This window comes from Taudactylus pleione, unplaced genomic scaffold, assembly GCF_031769625.1.
Source record: "Taudactylus pleione unplaced genomic scaffold, aTauple2 ptg001851l, whole genome shotgun sequence".
In the NCBI taxonomy this organism is placed as follows: Eukaryota; Metazoa; Chordata; class Amphibia; order Anura; family Myobatrachidae; genus Taudactylus; species Taudactylus pleione.
In genome coordinates, this window is record NW_028286248.1 from 96,404 (window position 1) to 117,969 (window position 21,566).

General features: G+C 44.4%; 1 protein-coding gene across 5 annotated transcripts in view; it reads right to left on the minus strand.

The window, feature by feature from the left end:
• The window catches only part of LOC148436261 (arf-GAP with GTPase, ANK repeat and PH domain-containing protein 3-like), a 281,879-nt gene that overhangs the window by 88,169 nt on the left and 172,144 nt on the right, over positions 1-21,566 (minus strand). For 4 of the 5 annotated variants that reach the window (XM_088465112.1, XM_088465115.1, XM_088465113.1 and 1 more), the window contains exon 9: positions 17,592-17,684. In XM_088465112.1, coding sequence (XP_088321238.1) covers positions 17,592-17,684 — 93 coding nt within the window. Of the gene's footprint in view, positions 1-17,591; positions 17,685-20,646; positions 21,260-21,566 lie in introns of those variants that run through there. The other variant, XM_088465116.1, reaches the window with a different exon arrangement.

Sequence of the window (21,566 nt, forward strand, 5' to 3'; positions counted from 1 at the left end):
GAGACTGGAGTACCTGTGATACCATTTACCTCTCATGTAATTGAATTATTCATTTATTTTTCTAGCAACTCAAATCCTAGTTGATGAGGCAGATTCCCAGTGTATTATATTCTGCATTCTCTGATAAACGGAGCTCTGCACGGTGTATAGAGGAGTATTTATGTGATACAGAGCTCTGCACTGTGTATAGAGGAGATTTATGTGATACAGAGCTCTGCACGGTGTATAGAGGAGTATTTATGTGATAAATCTCCTCTATACACAGTGCAGAGCAATGTATGTGATACAGAGCTCTGCACTGTGTATAGAGGAGTATTTATGTGATACAGAGCTCTGCACTGTGTATAGAGGAGCATTTCTGTGATAGAGCTCTGCATTGTGTATAGAGGAGCATTTCTTAGATACATAGTAGCTCTGCGTTGTGTATAGAGGAGCATTTCTTAGATACATAGTAGCTCTGCGTTGTGTATAGAGGAGTATTTCTTAGATACATAGTAGCTCTGCGTTGTGTATAGAGGAGCATTTCTTAGATACATAGTAGCTCTGCGTTGTGTATAGAGGAGCATTTCTTAGATACATAGTAGCTCTGCGTTGTGTATAGAGGAGTATTTCTTAGAAACATAGTAGCTCTGCGTTGTGTATAGAGGAGTATTTCTTAGATACATAGTAGCTCTGCGTTGTGTATAGAGGAGCATTTCTTAGATACATAGTAGCTCTGCATTGTGTATAGAGGAGCATTTCTTAGATACATATAGAGTATTTCATTATACAGTGCTGCCATCTTGTGGACAGATAGAAGAAGGCCTCATCCTCATACAGGTATTAGACGATCCTCACCTAATGATATGACTTCGGTTGTGCAATACTTAATTGTGTTAATTAACATTCACTAAAAATTTGAAATACAGATGTGTCCTCGTACACTACTGACACAGTTGTGCCGAACAGCCCTTTTCGACGTGCCAGGTCCCTTGCGCCAAGCGTCTTTTTAGCTTTCATATGCAACCAATCAGATGTGATATAAATGCTTAACGGCAGCCTCTATTCTTACCCAATGGAGCTGGGAACGTCAGCCTCTATTCTTACCCAATGGTGCTGGGAACGTCAGCCTCTATTCTTACCCAATGGAGCTGGGAACGTCAGCCTCTATTACAGGGATTCCCAACCACGGTCCTGAAGGCACACTAACAGTCCAGGTTTTAAGGATAGCCATACTTCAGCACAGGTGTCTTAAGTAGTACCTCGGTTATTATGATTTAACAATCTGTGCTCAGCCATGGATATCACTAAAACGTGGACTGTTGGTGTGCCTTGAGGACCGTGGTTGAGAAACACTGCTCTATTGTTACCCAATGGAGCTGGGAACGTCAGCCTCTATTGTTACCCAATGGAGCTGGGAACGTCAGCCTCTATTGTTAAAAAGTGTCCATTGGGTAACAATAGAGGCTGACATTCCCAGCTCCATTGGGTAAGAATAGAGGCTGACGTTCCCAGCTCCACCGGTTAATAATAGAGGCTGACGTTCCCAGCTCCATTGGGTAATAATTGAGGCTGATGTTCCCCCATCCATTGGGTAACAATAGAGGCTGACGTTCCCAGCTCATTGGGTAACAATAGAGGCTGACGTTCCCAGCTCATTGGGTAACAATAGAGGCTGACGTTCCCAGCTCCATTGGGTAACAATAGAGGCTGACGTTCCCAGCTCCATTGGGTAACAATAGAGGCTGACGTTCCCAGCTCCATTGGGTAACAATAGAGGCTGACGTTCCCAGCTCCATTGGGTAACAATAGAGGCTGACGTTCCCAGCTCCATTGGGTAACAATAGAGGCTGACGTTCCCAGCTCCATTGGGTAACAATAGAGGCTGACGTTCCCAGCTCCATTGGGTAACAATAGAGGCTGACGTTCCCAGCTCCATTGGGTAACAATAGAGGCTGACGTTCCCAGCTCCATTGGGTAACAATAGAGGCTGACGTTCCCAGCTCCATTGGGTAACAATAGAGGCTGACGTTCCCAGCTCCATTGGGTAACAATAGAGGCTGACGTTCCCAGCTCCATTGGGTAACAATAGAGGCTGACGTTCCCAGCTCCATTGGGTAAGAATAGAGGCTAAAATAGAATTAAAGTGTCTTGCGCTTTGTTAAATAGCAGCTCATATACAGGATAAATAATACAAAGTGTCACAATAAGCGCTTAAAGAATAAATTAGCAGCATAATAATCATACAAGTAATAATAACTTAATGTTTATAGTCTCTTAGACTAAATAGGAGTGGTGGTAGCAGCAGTAATGTCCCGATAAAAATCGCAGGTATCAATAGTCCGTGATGCGGACGCCGTCCCTAACTGTCCCTACCTTGCTACCGATGTTCCGCTGTGGTTCCCCTCCTGGGGGCCGCTTCTTCCTCAGCACGGCAAGTCCCGGTAGTGTCTGGAGGTCGTGGCGCATGATGATGATGTCAGACACCGTCCGCCTTCACGGACCTAGCGGTGGGTATACCACTCAATCTTCTTGGATGGCAATCCACTCTCCAACGCGTTTCGGACCTGTTTGGGTCCTTTTTCAAGGATGAGGGGTTGTATTTCCTGAAATGTAATTTATACCAAACTTTATTAAGAAAAAAAGATTAAAAACGAATATCCTGGACCGGAAGTGGGTCGGGATTTTGGCACCAAGCACATGTTCCCGAGTTTAATAAAAATATAAAAAAATTAGATTTCTATTTTGTGTGATTATTATAGTGTAGGCATCTCCTACAAAGGGGAATCATTTCATAGCCTGCAAAGGCTTGGCCTGCATCTGAAGCATGTCATCTGAAGCATGGAGTTAGAACTGGAGTTGAGTTTTAATACCATCTGTGGCTGGAGGCTGGCCCCACGTGTTTAATGGCAGCCGCAGCACTGAAGGGGTTAACCCCTGTGCTGCGGCGCCATTTTTTAATTGTGTTACCGGCGCTAAGCGCCGGGTGTGTGGGGGTTGTGTTTTGTGCTGCCACGGCCAGACCTGCTCTGTGGCCACGGCAGCGTTGTGGTTTAACCCCCGGTGCGGGACAGCGATGGCTGCCCCTGCAGTCAGGCTGACTCCTGCGCAATCGGGCAGGGTGCAGAGCGCTGGAGACCCAAGAGCACAGCTCCCGGCCCTCCAGCACGTTCCAGGTCAGACAGAAGCCACTGCAGGACTGAACACCGCACGCGGGGGGGCTGGGCAAGCCAGGCGTACCCCCCCCCCCCCCCCGTACAACACTGCAGGCCCGAGTAACTGCGCACAGGGGACGGGAGTGCTCCCGATACCCCGTGCAGCAAGAGAGGGGCAGATGCCGCTGCAGCAGGGACAAGTGTCCCGGGCTGTAGGGCTGAGAGCCACATGAGGAGACCGGGCTACCCGGCTCCCTGTGCGCCGCTAGTTAGGACAGCGCACTGACAGCGGGGGATCGGGAGCGTAGCTCCCGATGCACCAGCACTCAAAGGCAGATTAGCTGCCCGCTGGGGGCAGGGACAGTCAGCTCCCTGTACCCCCAGCGCGGAGAGGGGGACAGCAGCGGAGAGCTGCTGGGTGAAAAGAACAGCTGCCGCAGTCAGGGCATGGTCCCAGGCTGCAGGGACTGGGAGCTCGGCTCCCAGTGTCCCAGCATGGAAGAGCTGAGTCAAGTAAAGCACAGACCTAGGTACATATAGTTAAATTAAATGTATAATATGAAATGCATGTATGTAAAATGTATAATTTAAAGTAAAGAGTGCACTTACCTGTGGTCTGTGGAGGTCCAGGGGGATCCGGAGCTCTCTGTGGGCCGCTGGGGCCCCCAGCCTCCTCCCTAGGGGAATAAAATGTCCTCCTATGCAGCCTCATGCCTGGAAGTGGTATGAGGAGGTGCATAGGGAGCTGGCTAATGCAGCCAGCTAAGTGGGTTTAGGGAGCTTCAAATCGCTTCCCTTCCATGGCCAGGAAACCGTGCCCGGGGACCCTGCTTGCCCACCTCTGGAGCTCAGATTCAGGCAGAGGTAGGAAGCTTGGTCCCTTAGCAGATTCCTGGAAGTAGGGTTTTGGAGGGAAACCTTCCCCCGGCCCTAGACGAGCCGACTCCTGGGTGGCGACCAAAACCCCAGGTAGTCTCAGGCTCAGGGGAGTGACTACTCCCCACTGTCCATAGGGGACAATGATAAACGTGCCTGTGGCCAGCACATACACAGGACATACACTTAAGGTGATTGGTTGGAAACCACAGGGCGGGCTTACCCTCTGCAGAAATGTGTATTAGAATGACATAAAAAGAGGGCCTGTGAGCCTGGTAAAATTGTACATCCTTGTGAATCCTGTGTGGAGAAGAATTGCTGTAACATCTTATGTATGCTGATTATTCCCCTTCAATCTGAAGGGAGGATCTTTTTTAAGACTGAGAGCAATAAACATCTTTGCCTTTAAATTCTATTACATCTGTACCCTGCGACCAACAGAATTGCGCTAACTGGTATTCCGTTCTTCTGCTGTTCTGGGTAAGAGCTCCGTGTCTCCAAGTTCAAAGCCCTCTGCCAAGTTACCGTGCAGACCTGGTCCATTGCGAGGGATCAGGAGGAATCAGCCGACACCAATCAGGGGGTGTGGCCGCAGCTAATCAAACGCATACGCAGCAGAATCGGTTCCAGGTGCCGAGGTAGGAGCCTGAGGGTAACGTAAAAAGCGGTTCCAAACGCCGATGGTAGAGTTTGGTTGTGACAGCATCGTTACACGCCCATGGCGCAGTGGGCGGAGTTAGTGACAGGCGGTCACTGACTGTGATTGGGATTTCGAAAGCGCTAACCCGTGACCAGGGCCGGCCTAGGCAAAAGGCGTCCGGTCACATCATCCCTCATCTCTTTCAGGTAAATGAATACCATCTTCCATAACGGATGCTTTTCACTGCAAGAATAGTCTGTATTGAAAGTTTGTTTCGCAATTGTGGGTCTGCAACATCCCCCACCATTAATTAATTTGTTGAACAAACTACTCACACTCCCTCCCCCTGTACCCGCTGACCCAGCATCTCCAACAAAGGGGAACCATGTGAAAGCTGCCCGTTACACCATTATTTTTATTTTCTCTCCGCCTGGACGTTATATTTCCGCTACTTGCACCCCCTGCCAGATGTAACCTATGCACTGCGCCCCAGATGCAACCTACGCACTGCGCCCCAGATGCAACCTACGCAGTGCGCCCCAGATGCAACCTACGCAGTGCGCCCCAGATGCAACCTACGCAGTGCGCCCCAGATGCAACCTACGCAGTGCGCCCCAGATGCAACCTACGCAGTGCGCCCCAGATGCAACCTACGCAGTGCGCCCCAGATGCAACCTACGCAGTGCGCCCCAGATGCAACCTACGCAGTGCGCCCCAGATGCAACCTACACAGTGTGCCCCAGATGTAACCTACACAGTGCGCCCCAGATGTAACCTACACAGTGCGCCCCAGATGTAACCTACACAGTGCGCCCCAGATGGCTGCCGGGATGGTTATTACTTGGGGAGGATGAACCAACACGTGGATCTATTCAGTCAGGGTGTATTATATTACTAATGTTCCAGTCAACCGTATACAGTACATCATGCCCAAACTGTATCACTGTTTGCTGTATTTGCTACTCCCTGTTTTGAACCATGTACTTCAGCCCCACTGTATGCTGTACTGGTGTGCTATACCTCCACTGTATGCTGTACTGGTGTGCTATACCTCCACTGTATGCTATACCTCCACTGTATGCTATACTGGTGTGCTATACCTCCACTGTATGCTATACTGGTGTGCTATACCTCCACTGTATGCTGTACTGGTGTGCTATCCCTCCACTGTATGCTGTACTGGTGTGCTATCCCTCCACTGTATGCTGTACTGGTGTGCTATCCCTCCACTGTATGCTATACTGGTGTGCTATCCCTCCACTGTATGCTATACTGGTGTGCTATCCCTCCACTGTATGCTATACTGGTGTGCTATCCCTCCACTGTATGCTATACTGGTGTGCTATCCCTCCACTGTATGCTATACTGGTGTGCTATCCCTCCACTGTATGCTATACTGGTGTGCTATCCCTCCACTGTATGCTATACTGGTGTGCTATCCCTCCACTGTATGCTATACTGGTGTGCTATCCCTCCACTGTATGCTATACTGGTGTGCTCTACCTCCACTGTATGATATACTGGTGTGCTATCCCTCCGCTGTATGCTATACTGGTGTGCTATCCCTCCGCTGTATGCTATACTGGTGTGCTATCCCTCCGCTGTATGCTATACTGGTGTGCTATCCCTCCGCTGTATGCTATACTGGTGTGCTATCCCTCCGCTGTATGCTATACTGGTGTGCTATCCCTCCGCTGTATGCTATACTGGTGTGCTATCCCTCCGCTGTATGCTATACTGGTGTGCTATACCTCCGCTGTATGCTATACTGGTGTGCTATACCTCCGCTGTATGCTATACTGGTGTGCTATCCCTCCGCTGTATGCTATACTGGTGTGCTATCCCTCCGCTGTATGCTATACTGGTGTGCTATCCCTCCGCTGTATGCTATACTGGTGTGCTATCCCTCCACTGTATGCTATACTGGTGTGCTATCCCTCCACTGTATGCTATACTGGTGTGCTATCCCTCCACTGTATGCTATACTGGTGTGCTATCCCTCCACTGTATGCTATACTGGTGTGCTATCCCTCCGCTGTATGCTATACCGGTGTGCTATACCTCCGCTGTATGCTATACCGGTGTGCTATACCTCCGCTGTATGCTATACCGGTGTGCTATACCTCCGCTGTATGCTATACCGGTGTGCTATACCTCCGCTGTATGCTATACCGGTGTGCTATACCTCCGCTGTATGCTATACCGGTGTGCTATACCTCCGCTGTATGCTATACCGGTGTGCTATACCCCCGCTGTATGATATGCTGCTGTGCTATACCTCCACTGTATGATATACCGGTGTGCTATACCTCCACTGTATGCTATACTGGTGTGCTATACCCCCACTGTATGCTATACTGGTGTGCTATACCTCCACTGTATGCTGTACTGGTGTGCTATACCTCCACTGAATGATATGCCTGCGTGCTATACCTCCACTGTATGATATGGCTGCGTGCTATACCTCCACTATATGATATGCCTGCGTGCTATACCTCCACTGCGTTGTATACCTCCAGTGTATGATATGCCTGCGTGCTACACCTCCATTGTATGATATGCCTGCGTGTTATACCTCCACTGCGTGCTATACCTCCACTGTATGATATGCCTGCGTGCTATATCTCCATTGTATATGCCTGCGTGTTATACCTCCACTGCGTGCTATACCTCCAATGTATGATATGCCTGCGTGCTATACCTCCAATGTATGATATGCCTGCGTGCTATACCTCCACTGCGTGCTATACCTCCAGTGTATGATATGCCTGCGTGCTATACCTCCATTGTATGATATGCCTGCGTGCTATACCTCCAATGTATGATATGCCTGCGTGTTATACCTCCACTGTATGATATGCCTGCGTGCTATACCTCCATTGTATATGCCTGCGTGTTATACCTCCATTGTATATGCCTGCGTGTTATACCTCCACTGCGTGCTATACCTCCAATGTATGATATGCCTGCGTGCTATACCTCCAATGTATGATATGCCTGCGTGCTATACCTCCAATGTATGATATGCCTGCGTGCTATACCTCCAATGTATGATATGCCTGCGTGCTATACCTCCATTGTATATGCCTGCGTGTTATACCTCCACTGCGTGCTATACCTCCAATGTATGATATGCCTGCGTGCTATACCTCCAATGTATGATATGCCTGCGTGCTATACCTTCAATGTATGATATGCCTGCGTGCTATACCTCCAATGTATGATATGCCTGCGTGCTATACCTCCAATGTATGATATGCCTGCGTGCTATACCTCCAATGTATGATATGCCTGCGTGCTATACCTCCAATGTATGATATGCCTGCGTGCTATACCTCCAATGTATAATATGCCTGCATGCTATACCTCCAATGTATAATATGCCTGCGTGCTATATATCCACTGTATAATATGCCTGCGTGTTATACCTCCACTGTATGATATGCCTGCGTGCTGTACCTCCAATGTATGATATGCCTGCGTGTTATACCTCCAATGTATGATATGCCTGCGTGCTATACCTCCAAGGTATGTCTGCGTGCTATACCTCCAATGTACGATATGCCTGCGTGCTATACCTCCAATGTATATGTCTGTGTGCTATACCTCCAATGTACGATATGCCTGCGTGCTATACCTCCACTGTATGATATGCCTGCGTGCTAGACCTCCACTGTATGATATGCCTGCGTGCTAGACCTCCACTGTATGATATGCCTGCATGTTATACCCCCAATGTATGATATGCCTGCGTGTTATACCTCCAATGTATGATATGCCTGCGTGTTATACCTCCAATGTATGACATGCCTGCGTGTTATACCTCCAATGTATGACATGCCTGCGTGCTATACCTCCACTGTATGACATGCCTGCGTGTTATACCTCCAATGTATGATATGCCTGCGTGCTATACCTCCAATGTATGTCTGCGTGCTATACCTCCAATGTACGATATGCCTGCGTGCTATACCTCCAATGTATATGTCTGTGTGCTATACCTCCAATGTACGATATGCCTGCGTGCTATACCTCCACTGTATGATATGCCTGCATGTTATACCTCCAATGTATGATATGCCTGCGTGTTATACCTCCACTGCGTGCTATACCTCCAATGTATGATATGCCTGCGTGCTATACCTCCAATGTATGATATGCCTGCGTGCTATACCGCCAATGCATGATATGCCTGCGTGTTATACCTCCAATGTATGATATGCCTGCGTGTTATACCTCCAATGTATGATATGCGTGCGTGTTATACCTCCACTGCGCACTGTACCTCCAATGTATGATATGCCTGCGTGTTATACCTCCAATGTATGATATGCCTGCGTGTTATACCTCCAATGTATGATATGCCTGCGTGCTATACCTCCAATGTATGATATGCCTGCGTGCTATACCTCCACTGTATGATATGCCTGCGTGTTATACCTCCAATGTAGTGCGTCCTCCATAGGCAGTATGTACTTCCCATAGATCTATTCATACAGGGTATATCATACAGGGTATATCATACAGGGTATATGCTGCCTCAGGTGTACAGTCATGGATGGGATGAAAAATACATGGACCTGAGGATTATGTTGGGACCCTACTCCTAGCGTCAGGACGCTGCAACCACCCATTTTGTGTCATCTCTTCTAGGCATAACCTACTCCACCAAGGGTAATCCTACGTAGTGGGCCCAAGATGGCTGCCTCATCTGGTACCTTTTGTTGGTGGTATATATAACCCGTGGAAGTTATTTCCCAAAATGTCTGCACCAACCCCGCAGTATGCTTATTGTGCTCTCTAGGTTCTGGTTGTTTTAATTATCTCCGTGTGGTTTTCTATTTTCTGCAATACCTAATCCTTGTACAATGTACCATGTTCTCTGATGTCTGTAAAGCGACTGAGTCCTGCAGGAGAAAAGCGCTATATAAATACAATTATTATTATTATTATTATTATTATGCTTAAAAAAATATATATATATATATGGAATGTATAAATGTTTGTATACATGATGTGAAAATTAAAAGTAGTTTATAAAAAGGCTTTTGGTACCGGGTATTACAAGACACGGTTGTTGTATCCCTATTTGCTTCCTGTGACAGCTGAGGTTTTATGGGAGAGTTGCATTCAGAATTGGTCCTGAGAGATACCACAGGTAGATTCCCCCAATGTTCTATTACAGCATACAGAGAAGACTCTGAGAATTCTCCATTCAGCTATTGGGCAGGAAGCGCAGATTAGGACTATTCATAGGGCGTATATGTCCCAGAGTCAGAGGAGGAGTCAGGGGAGGAGTCAGGCTGCTGCCCGAAGTGTAAATTCTCACGAGCTACTTTCTTCCATATGTGGGAAAATGAGGACATTTTGGGATAAGATTATGGTATTTCTAAATAAGATATGCGCCCTACACCTTATGAAGGACCCATTGGCTATGTTATGCGCTAATTTTATGAATTGGGACCTGCAGGGTCCCAATTCCGCAAGAGCGTTGTAGTAGAGAGATTGCTTCTTTGGTATTACATGAGAAAAAATCTTTGATTTGATATTTCTTCCCCGTCTTCTGTGATGAGAATTCCTGAACAGTCTCAGTATTGGATGCTTGGTTTCTGCAGCCTGCGCAATTATTACAAAAATGGAAACCTTTTGTTTCTGTACCTTTTTTTGTTGATAACTTTGGTGGGAAGAAAACTTCTTGTTAATTGTTGTTTCAAGTTACTGGCTTTCTTGTAAATTATGCCTGGTTTTTCTGGTAATACTTTCTTTACTTCATTAGTATGTTCCAGTGTTGATTCAAGATATTCAACTATTTTGTGATTTCCTTTGAACTGTGTTATAAATGAGACAGGTCCGAAATTCTCTTGATTTTTTTGGTTTATATTGAATTAGTTATTTTTTTTCAAATTGTGAAATGCGGTCTATATCATACTGTAATCATTTTTCATTATAACCTCTCTACATGAAGCTTGTTTTAATTTCCATTGCTTGATTTTTGAAAGTTATATCTTTGGTACAATTCCTTCTACTATGTCGGAATTGTCCACTTGGGATATTTTGAATCCATTTTCTATGATAGTTTCTTTGGACTGGTAGGATATTGTTTCCACTAAATGTCAATATCTAAGAAGATAACCATTTCCTTGCTGTGAGTTGATGTACATTCCAGATTTGTTCATGTATGATTGGAATTTAAGTAATTCATCGTCTGTGCCACTCGAAATAAAAAGAAGATAGTCTATGTATCTTCGCCAAATGATTATCTTGTCAAAAATGGATTGTTGTTCCATACGTACTGTAGTTGTCTTCCCACCACGCCACAAATTAGTTGGCATAGAAGGGGGCAAAAGATGTCCCCATTACGGTTCCTTTTACTTGAAGGAAAAAGTCGACATTATACCAAAAATAATTTTTCTTTAGAATAAAATCTATGGAATCCATAATAAAATTTATTTGGTCATTTGGAATTTTCATTGCCGTGGAGAGGTAGTGTCAGTACTGAAGAAGGGCTTAAAATTCGCCCCTCAGTCAGGATTAGACAAATTTAACCTGTATATTGACACACAGAAATTTATTAGAAAAGCGTGTCTAAAGAAATATTTCTTAAAGGATTCCGCCACTAAAGAAGCAATACCATCACCAAAAGAATATATACACACTAACCATAAACCTAGCTCAACTTTCTATACGACTCACATCTAATGATCACGCATAACCACCTTTCAATGGTTAGTAGAAGTAGAAATTTCAAAACTTCCGGATAAATAAGATTGCATTCAATTTCACAAAAAAGAAAAAAACTAAGCCTAAAAAAACTCAAAGATGACAATACGATTGTGATAAAATCGGCAGACAAAGGAGGAGTTTTTATAATGGATGTGGAAAATTATAGAAAAGAAGCTACTAATCTACTTTCTGATACCAGTACATACATTAAGTTAAACAAAGACCCCACCAAAGACTATATGAAAAAATTACAAAATCAATTGGACATCCTTTACGCAAAAATATAAATTTATAAATATAGATCATCCACAGATCCCAATGTTATCACTTGCCAAAGATCCACAAACAGAGAATTCTCCAGGAAAACCCATAGTGTCAGGAGTTGGGTCCCTTATGTCAAATCTTTCTAAATATGTGAACTTCTTTCTGCAAACCCTAGTATCTGAACAAAAACGTTTTTTTTTTAAAGATACCATGCATGTTTTACAAATTTTAGAAACAATTGAGTGGAAAGAAACGGACACACTGTGCACAAGCGACAAAGTAACTTTACACAGTGATAAACCATCAAGATGGATGTGATGCAAGGCGACACTACCTCTCCGCGGCAACGAAAATTCCAAACAACCAAATAAATGTTATTATGGATTCCATAGATTTTATTCTAAAGAAAAATTATTTTTGGTATGATGTCGACTTTTTCCTTCAAGTAAAAGGAACCGCAATGGGGACATTTTTTGCCCCCTGCTACGCCAACTTATTTGTGGCGTGGTGGGAAGACAACGACATATGGAACAACAATCCATTTCCTGACAAGATAATCATTTGGCGAAGATACATAGACTATCTTCTTTTTATTTGGAGCAGCACAGATTATGAATTACTTAAATTCCAATCATACATGAACAGCAATACCCTAAATCTGGAATTTACATCAACTCACAGCAAGGAAATTATTATCTTCTTAGATCTTGACATTTTTTTTTAAAAAATTAAGAACTTCACACACGTAATCCTATAAAAGAAGTTAGTGGAAACAATATCCTACCAGTCCAAAGTAACCATCATAGAAAATGGATTCAAAATATCCCAAGTGGACAATTCCGAATTATTAGAAGGAATTGTACCAAATATATAACTTTCAAAAATCACGCAATGGAAATTAAAACAAGCTTCATGCAGAGAGGTTATAATGAAAAATCATTACAGTATGAAATAGACCGCATTTCACAATTTGAAAGAAAATAACTAATTCAATATAAACCAAAAAAATCAAGAGAATTTCGGACCTGTCTCATTTATAACACAGTTCAATGGAAATCACAAAATAGTTGAATATCTTGAATCAACACAGGAACATACTAATGAAGTAAAGAAAGTATTACCAGAAAAACCAGGCATAATTTACAAGAAAGCCAGTAACTTGAAACAACAACTAACAAGAAGTTTTCTTCCCACCAAAGTTATCAACAAAAAAAGGTACAGAAACAAAAGGTTTCCATTTTTGTAATAATTGCGCAGGCTGCAGAAACCAAGCATCCAATACTGAGACTGTTCAGGAATTCTCATCACAGAAGATGGGGAAGAAATATCAAATCAAAGATTTTTTGTCGTGTAATACCGAAGGAGCAATCTCTCTACTACAATGACAAACAATATTAGGCCTGGCGCAAGGGATGTATTATCATCAGTTATTATGTGTGGATCATAAATGGTAGATATTATCATAAAAAGATTTTATTTATAATACTTGATGGGTAATCATGCATGCATAAAAAGATAAATGTATACTTCCATAATAATCATACAATGCTGGATTTACGTGGTACTGTTTAAAAGATAATAGTCTTTCACTGTCCCAGTATACAATGCTAGCTGCAAATTGTAAATGGCAGTGGATATAAAAGTTCCTCTATTATAGATAAAAATCAATCTAAACAGTCCAGTCCATTATCAAAATAAATACAGTGCCTTGCAAAAGTATTCACCCCTCTTGAGTTTTTACCTTTTGTGTTACATTTTTTTAAATAAATTACAGGTTGCAATGTATCTGAATTTTATGTGATGGATCTGCACAAAATAATCTAATTTGGTGAAGTGAAATGAGAAAAATATACATAAAAAAGAATCTTTTTAAATAAAATTCTGAGAAAAGGGCATGTGCATATGTATTCACCCCCTTTGCTATGAAGCCCCTCAAAAGTTCTGGTGCAACCAATTACCTTCAGAAGTCTCATAATTAGTGAAATAAAGTCCACCTGTGTGAAATCAAAGGGTCACATGATCTGTCAGTATAAACACACCTTTTCTGAAGGCCCCAGAGGCTGTAACACCACTAAGCAAGAGGCATCACACCATGAAGACCAAGGAGCTCTCCAAACAAGTCAGGGACAAAGTTGTTGAGAAGTACAATTCTGGGTGGGGTTATAAAAAAATATCCAAATCTTTGATGAACCCCCGGAGCACCATCAAATCCATCATCATCATCAAATGGAAAGACCATGGTACCACAACAAACCTGCCAAGAGAGGGCTGCCCACCAAAACTCACAGACCAGGCAAGGAGGGCATTAATCAGAGAGGCAGCACAGAGACCAAAGGTAACCCTGAAGGAGCTGCAGAGTTCCACAGCAGAGACTGGTGTATCTGTGCATGTGACCACAATAAGCCGTACACTCTATAGAGCTGGGCTTTATGGAAGAGTGGCCAGAAAAAAGCCATTACTTAGTGCTAAAAATAAGAAGACACAATTTGAGAATGCAAAAAGGCATGTGGGCAACTCCCCAAATGTATGGAGGAAGGTGCTCTGGTCAGATGAAACTAAAATTTAACTTTCGGCCACCAAGGAAAACGCTATGTCTGGCACAAACCCAACACATCCCATCACCCCAAGAACACCATCCCCACAGTGAAACATGGTGGTGGCAGCATCATGCTGTGGGGATGTTTTTCAGGGGCAGGGACTGGGAAACTGATTAGAGTTGAGGGAAAAATGGATGGTGCTAGGGATATTCTTGAGCAAAAACCGGTTTCAGATTGCCTGTGATTTGAGACGGGGACAAAGCCCAGATCTCAATCCAAGTGAGAATCTGTGGTCAGACTTGAAGATTGCTGTTCACAAGTGGAAACCATCCAACATGAAGGAGCTGGAGCAGTTTTGCCTTGAGGAATGGCCAAAAAATCCAGGGGCAAGATGTGACAAGCTCATAGAGACTTATCCAAAGCGACTTGCAGCTGCAATTGCCGCAAAAGGTGGCTCGACAAAGTACTGACTTTAGGGGGGTGAATAGTTATGCATGCTGACATTTTCTGTTATGTTGTCCTAAATGTTGTTTGAGTCACAATATAAAAAAAAACAAAACGTCACAATTGTAGGCATGTTCTGTGAATGAAATGATGCACACCTTCACACAAGCCATTGTAATTCCAGGTTGTGAGGCAACAAAACATGAAAAATGCAAATGGGGAGTGAATACTTTTGCAAGGCACTGTACATCCATTGCGCCAGGGCTAATATTGTTTGTTATTTAACCCCCCTTTTTCTGTAAAGTAGGGATACTTTACCTTAGTCCATTCAAGGTAGCATTGAAGTATTGTCTACATATTAGATATAAAGCTGATTCCATTTTCAATATTTTATCTTCTACAATGCTCTTGCGGAATTCAATATGTGAGGCAAAATAAAAGAAAAAAATCAAAGTGAGGATAGCTGAGCAAATGTATAACCTAAAAAAGGTCTCACTAATCACAGTCTATCAGCTCATTTTTTAAATTTTTAGGTATCCAAAAAAATCACCCCCAGTTGGAGAGAGAAATCTTTAGTGAATCTGTTGAAGAAAAATTAAACCAAATGGATTTTCCTTTTAAAAATGTTGGAAGCTCATGGCCTCAATATAGATATCGAACGAAAAGCCTTTTTATAAACAACTTTTAATTTTCACATCATGTATACAAACATTTTTAACATTTACACATTACATTATATATTTTAAAGCATAATAATAATAATAATAATAATAATAATAATATTAATAAAACTAAATATAAATCTAATTTTTAATTTATTTTTAGAAATACAACCCCTCATCCTTGAAAAAGGACCCAAACAGGTCCGAAACGCGTTGGAGAGTGTATTGCCATCCAAGAAGATTGAGTGGTATACCCACCGCTAGGTCCGTGAAGGCGGACGGTGTCTGACATCATCATCATGCGCCACGACCTCCAGACACTACCGGGACTTGCCGTGCTGAGGAAGAAGCGGCCCCCAGGAGGGGAACCACAGCGGAACATCGGTAGCAAGGTAGGGACAGTTAGGGACGGCGTCCGCATCACGGACTATTGATACCTGCGATTTTTATCGGGACATTACTGCTGCTACCACCACTCCTATTTAGTCTAAGAGACTATAAACATTAAGTTATTATTACTTGTATGATTATTATGCTGCTAATTTATTATTTTAAGCGCTTATTGTGACACTTTGTATTATTTATCCTTTATATGAGCTGCTATTTAACAAAGCGCAAGACACTTTAATTCTATTTTTGCATCTATTCTTACCCAATGGAGCTGGGAACGTCAGCCTCTAATGATAGCCAATGGAGCTGGGAACGTCAGCCTCTATTGTTATCCAATGGAACTGGGAACGTCAGCCTCTATTGTTACCCAATGGAACTGGGAACGTCAGCCTCTATTGTTACCCAATGGAACTGGGAACGTCAGCCTCTATTGTTACCCAATGGAACTGGGAACGTCAGCCTCTATTGTTACCCAATGGAACTGGGAACGTCAGCCTCTATTGTTACCCAATGGAACTGGGAACGTCAGCCTCTATTGTTACCCAATGGAACTGGGAACGTCAGCCTCTATTGTTACCCAATGAGCTGGGAACGTCAGCCTCTATTGTTACCCAATGAGCTGGGAACGTCAGCCTCTATTGTTACCCAATGAGCTGGGAACGTCAGCCTCTATTGTTACCCAATGGATCGGGGAACGTCAGCCTCTATTGTTACCCAATGGAGCTGGGAACGTCAGCCTCTATTGTTACCCAAAGGAGCTGGGAACGTCAGCCTCTATTGTTACCCAATGGAGCTGGGAATGTCAGCCTCTATTGTTACCCAATGGAGCTGGGAACGTCAGCCTCTATTGTTACCCAATGGAGCTGGGAACGTCAGTCTCTATTGTTACCCAATGAGCTGGGAACGTCAGCCTCTATTGTTACCCAATGAGCTGGGAACGTCAGCCTCTATTGTTACCCAATGGATGGGGGAACATCAGCCTCAATTATTACCCAATGGAGCTGGGAACGTCAGCCTCTATTATTAACCGGTGGAGCTGGGAACGTCAGCCTCTATTGTTATCCAATGGTGTGGAGAATATCAGACATTACAGTTACCCGTAGGTGCAGGGATTTCAGTCTTTGGGGCCGATTCAGAGTGGCGCACAGATCTTGCTTGTGTTTTTTAGGGCTGTACATATTCTATAGCAACCATACGCATAAAGGGGTGATTCTGAGTCGTGCGCATCTCAGTGGAAACTGTTCTTTTGGCTGAGTGGGCGGCGTGAGGGCGTAAATGGGTGGTGTGAGGGCGTGTAATCCAATTTGCTGGTTGCGCAGAGTTGTGCGTACACAGGAATCCCTCCGATTTTCAAGTATAGGGCTGGAGAAAACTTACACCTATAATGATGAAAGCCAAAAACCCAGCATAGAGCCAAAGATCCAGAAGGTAGATCCGTGCTCGCAGTGCGAGGGCGACTGACTTGTGCGCAACTGTGAATCAGCCCCTTTACTTTTACCCAGTTGTTGCTGAATGAGATGGGGAAATCCAGACTTTGCTGCAGAGGATATCATTATATATAATAATAATAATAATCCGTTATTAGGTGACGGGTCAGCGGCTCTATCGCTGGAGGTTTGGTGGGTAAACGGGACAATCATACATGAATCTAGGCTGATACCATTATCATTCGAATTGTCATGTCGGTTCTAGCGTGTTCAATCCTTCATGTGTTATCTGGTGTGTGCAGTCCCACACAGACACAGAACACATTACAGAAAGCATTGTGGAGATGTAGGAGGCGTTACACACAAATACAGACAGCGAGTGTGCAGTGACAGACGGGATTCCGGCTGGCGCCGCGGGATAGCAATTAGCCACCTGCCCTCTACTACACCCCCTACCACACAAGCACACAATCTCTCTACTCAGGGGGCCCCACCTGTTTGATAGGAATGGCTCTTCCACTGCCAACACTCTCAGATTTACACTCCGGGGCCCTCTTCTCTCTGTCCACCTCTGCGCCCCTCCGAGACTGGAAGAGAACAAGATACAGGCGCACATTACAATGGTACAGGAGGGAGCAAAGGGAGCGCACACACACAGCAGGGCCGACACACACACACACACAGTATAGACGTTACAGAGTATACATACAGAACACTGTGGTAAGGTAGGGAACGTTGTACAGGAAACACACACACACACACACACACACACAGTATAGACGTTACAGAGTATACATACAGAACACTGTGGTAAGGTAGGGAACGGTGTACAGGAAACACACACACACACACACACAGTATAGACGTTACAGAGTATACATACAGAACACTGTGGTAAGGTAGGGAACGTTGTACAGGAAACACACACACACAGTATAGACGTTACAGAGTATACATACAGAACACTGTGGTAAGGTAGGGAACGTTGTACAGGAAACACACACACACACAGTATAGACGTTACAGAGTATACATACAGAACACTGTGGTAAGGTAGGGAACGTTGTACAGGAGGCACACACACACACACACACTATAGACGTTACAGAGTATACATACAGAACACTGTGGTAAGGTAGGGAACGTTGTATAGGAAACACACACACACACACAGTATAGACGTTACAGAGTATACATACAGAACACTGTGGTAAGGTAGGGAACGTTGTACAGGAAACACACACACACACAGTATAGACGTTACAGAGTATACATACAGAACACTGTGGTAAGGTAGGGAACGGTGTACAGGAAACACACACACACACACACACACACACACACACACACACAGTATAGACGTTACAGAGTATACATACAGAACACTGTGGTAAGGTAGGGAACGTTGTACAGGAAGCACGCACACACACACACACACACACAGTATAGACGTTACAGAGTATACATACAGAACACTGTGGAAAGGTAGGGAACGTTGTACAGGAAACACACACACACGGTATAGACGTTACAGAGTATACATACAGAACACTGTGGTAAGGTAGGGAACGGTGTACAGGAAACACACACACACACACAGTATAGACGTTACAGAGTATACATACAGAACACTGTGGTAAGGTAGGGAACGGTGTACAGGAAACACACACACACAGTATAGACGTTACAGAGTATACATACAGAACACTGTGGTAAGGTAGGGAACGTTGTACAGGAAGCACACACACACACACAGTATAGACGTTACAGAGTATACATACAGAACACTGTGGTAAGGTAGGGAACGTTGTACAGGAAGCACACACACACACACACACACACACAGTATAGACGTTACAGAGTATACATACAGAACACTGTGGTAAGGTAGGGAACGGTGTACAGGAAACACACACACACACACACACACACACACAGTATAGACGTTACAGAGTATACATACAGAACACTGTGGTAAGGTAGGGAACGGTGTGCAGGAAACACACACACACAGTATAGACGTTACAGAGTATACATACAGAACACTGTGGTAAGGTAGGGAACGTTGTACAGGAAGCACACACACACACACACACACACACACACACAGTATAGACGTTACAGAGTATACATACAGAACACTGTGGTAAGGTAGGGAACGGTGTACAGGAAACACACACACACACAGTATAGACGTTACAGAGTATACATACAGAACACTGTGGTAAGGTAGGGAACGGTGTGCAGGAAACACACACACACAGTATAGACGTTACAGAGTATACATACAGAACACTGTGGTAAGGTAGGGAACGTTGTACAGGAAACACACACACACACACACAGTATAGACGTTACAGAGTATACATACAGAACACTGTGGTAAGGTAGGGAACGTTGTACAGGAAACACACACACACACACACACAGTATAGACGTTACAGAGTATACATACAGAACACTGTGGTAAGGTAGGGAACGGTGTACAGGAAACACACACACACAGTATAGACGTTACAGAGTATACATACAGAACACTGTGGTAAGGTAGGGAACGGTGTACAGGAAACACACACACACACACACACACACACACAGTATAGACGTTACAGAGTATACATACAGAACACTGTGGTAAGGTAGGGAACGTTGTACAGGAAACACACACACACAGTATAGACGTTACAGAGTATACATACAGAACACTGTGGTAAGGTAGGGAACGTTGTACAGGAAACACACACACACACAGTATAGACGTTACAGAGTATACATACAGAACACTGTGGTAAGGTAGGGAACGTTGTACAGGAAGCACACACACACACACACACACACACAGTATAGACGTTACAGAGTATACATACAGAACACTGTGGTAAGGTAGGGAACGTTGTACAGGAAACACACACACACAGTATAGACGTTACAGAGTATACATACAGAACACTGTGGTAAGGTAGGGAACGTTGTACAGGAAGCACACACACACACAGTATAGACGTTACAGAGTATACATACAGAACACTGTGGTAAGGTAGGGAACGTTGTACAGGAAACACACACACACACACACACACACACACACACAGTATAGACGTTACAGAGTATACATACAGAACACTGTGGTAAGGTAGGGAACGTTGTACAGGAAGCACACACACACACACACACACACAGTATAGACGTTACAGAGTATACATACAGAACACTGTGGTAAGGTAGGGAACGTTGTACAGGAAGCACACACACACACACAGTATAGACGTTACAGAGTATACATACAGAACACTGTGGTAAGGTAGGGAACGTTGTACAGGAAGCACACACACACACACACACACAGTATAGACGTTACAGAGTATACATACAGAACACTGTGGTAAGGTAGGGAACGGTGTACAGGAAGCACACACACACACAGTCACAGCCCAGGGGCCACACAGAACCTCAGTAACTCCCCCCTATCCTGTGCGGCAGCAGGAATCCTGCGTGGAGACAGGCATGAAATGTTCACATGCATGAAGGGGACAGACACAGGCAGACACCTCCATTCCAACCAGTTTATTTAGTTACAGACTGTCACCAGAACAGAATTGAGGAATGAAAAGAAGAAATCTGGTACAAAACAGCATTATAGACGGCTGGCGAGTCTGAGATAGATCTCTCTATGTACAGGCAGAGTCCTAGATAAAGTGAGGGTGCAGGAAAAGTACAATAGTACATTTACAATCCGCAAAACGCTGGCTCCAGAAAAGTGCTTCCATGGAGAAACACAGCACAAGGGTTACATTCAGACAGGAAGAAACAGCAGCATGGCAATAGGGTGGGGAAGGTGCGGCTGGGGGTTCCCACGTGGATCCCCCACATCCCAGTCTCCATGTGTTATCCAGGGCTATGTGAGGAAGAGGTTGGTCCGTGCAGGCTGCAGGGTGGAGAGCAGCTGTCCAACTGAGAGGGTCTCCAGCACTCAGCGCCCCCTGCCCAGGCACGGAGGAGGAGGGGGCGTCCCGTATAATTCCGTTCAGGAGGGAAGATGGGGGTGTAAGGCCACCACTCAGGGGCAGTTGGTAGAGTGAGCAGTCAGATACTTGCGGAGAACAGACACACGGCTCTGAGGAGGCGGCAGGGGAGCCAGCGGAAGCCTCTGAAACGTCCCAGTCTAGAAAAGGTGAAAGGTTCCAGTACAGAAAAGGGACGAGAGAGGAGACTCTCACATTGAAACATAAAACAGGGACCAGCACTGTGATATATGACGGGTGAAGAAGTGAAATGAAGTAAATATTCTACTGATGATGTGAGAATTCATGGACCAAGAATAGAGGAAATACCATGAGTCTATGACCAGACACCCAGCCTATATCCATAACATCACAGAGGAGAGAAAGGAGAACCCCCTGCCCAGGAGCTATGGGGACTACACCTATATCCATAACATCACAGAGGAGAGAAAGGAGAACCCCCTGCCC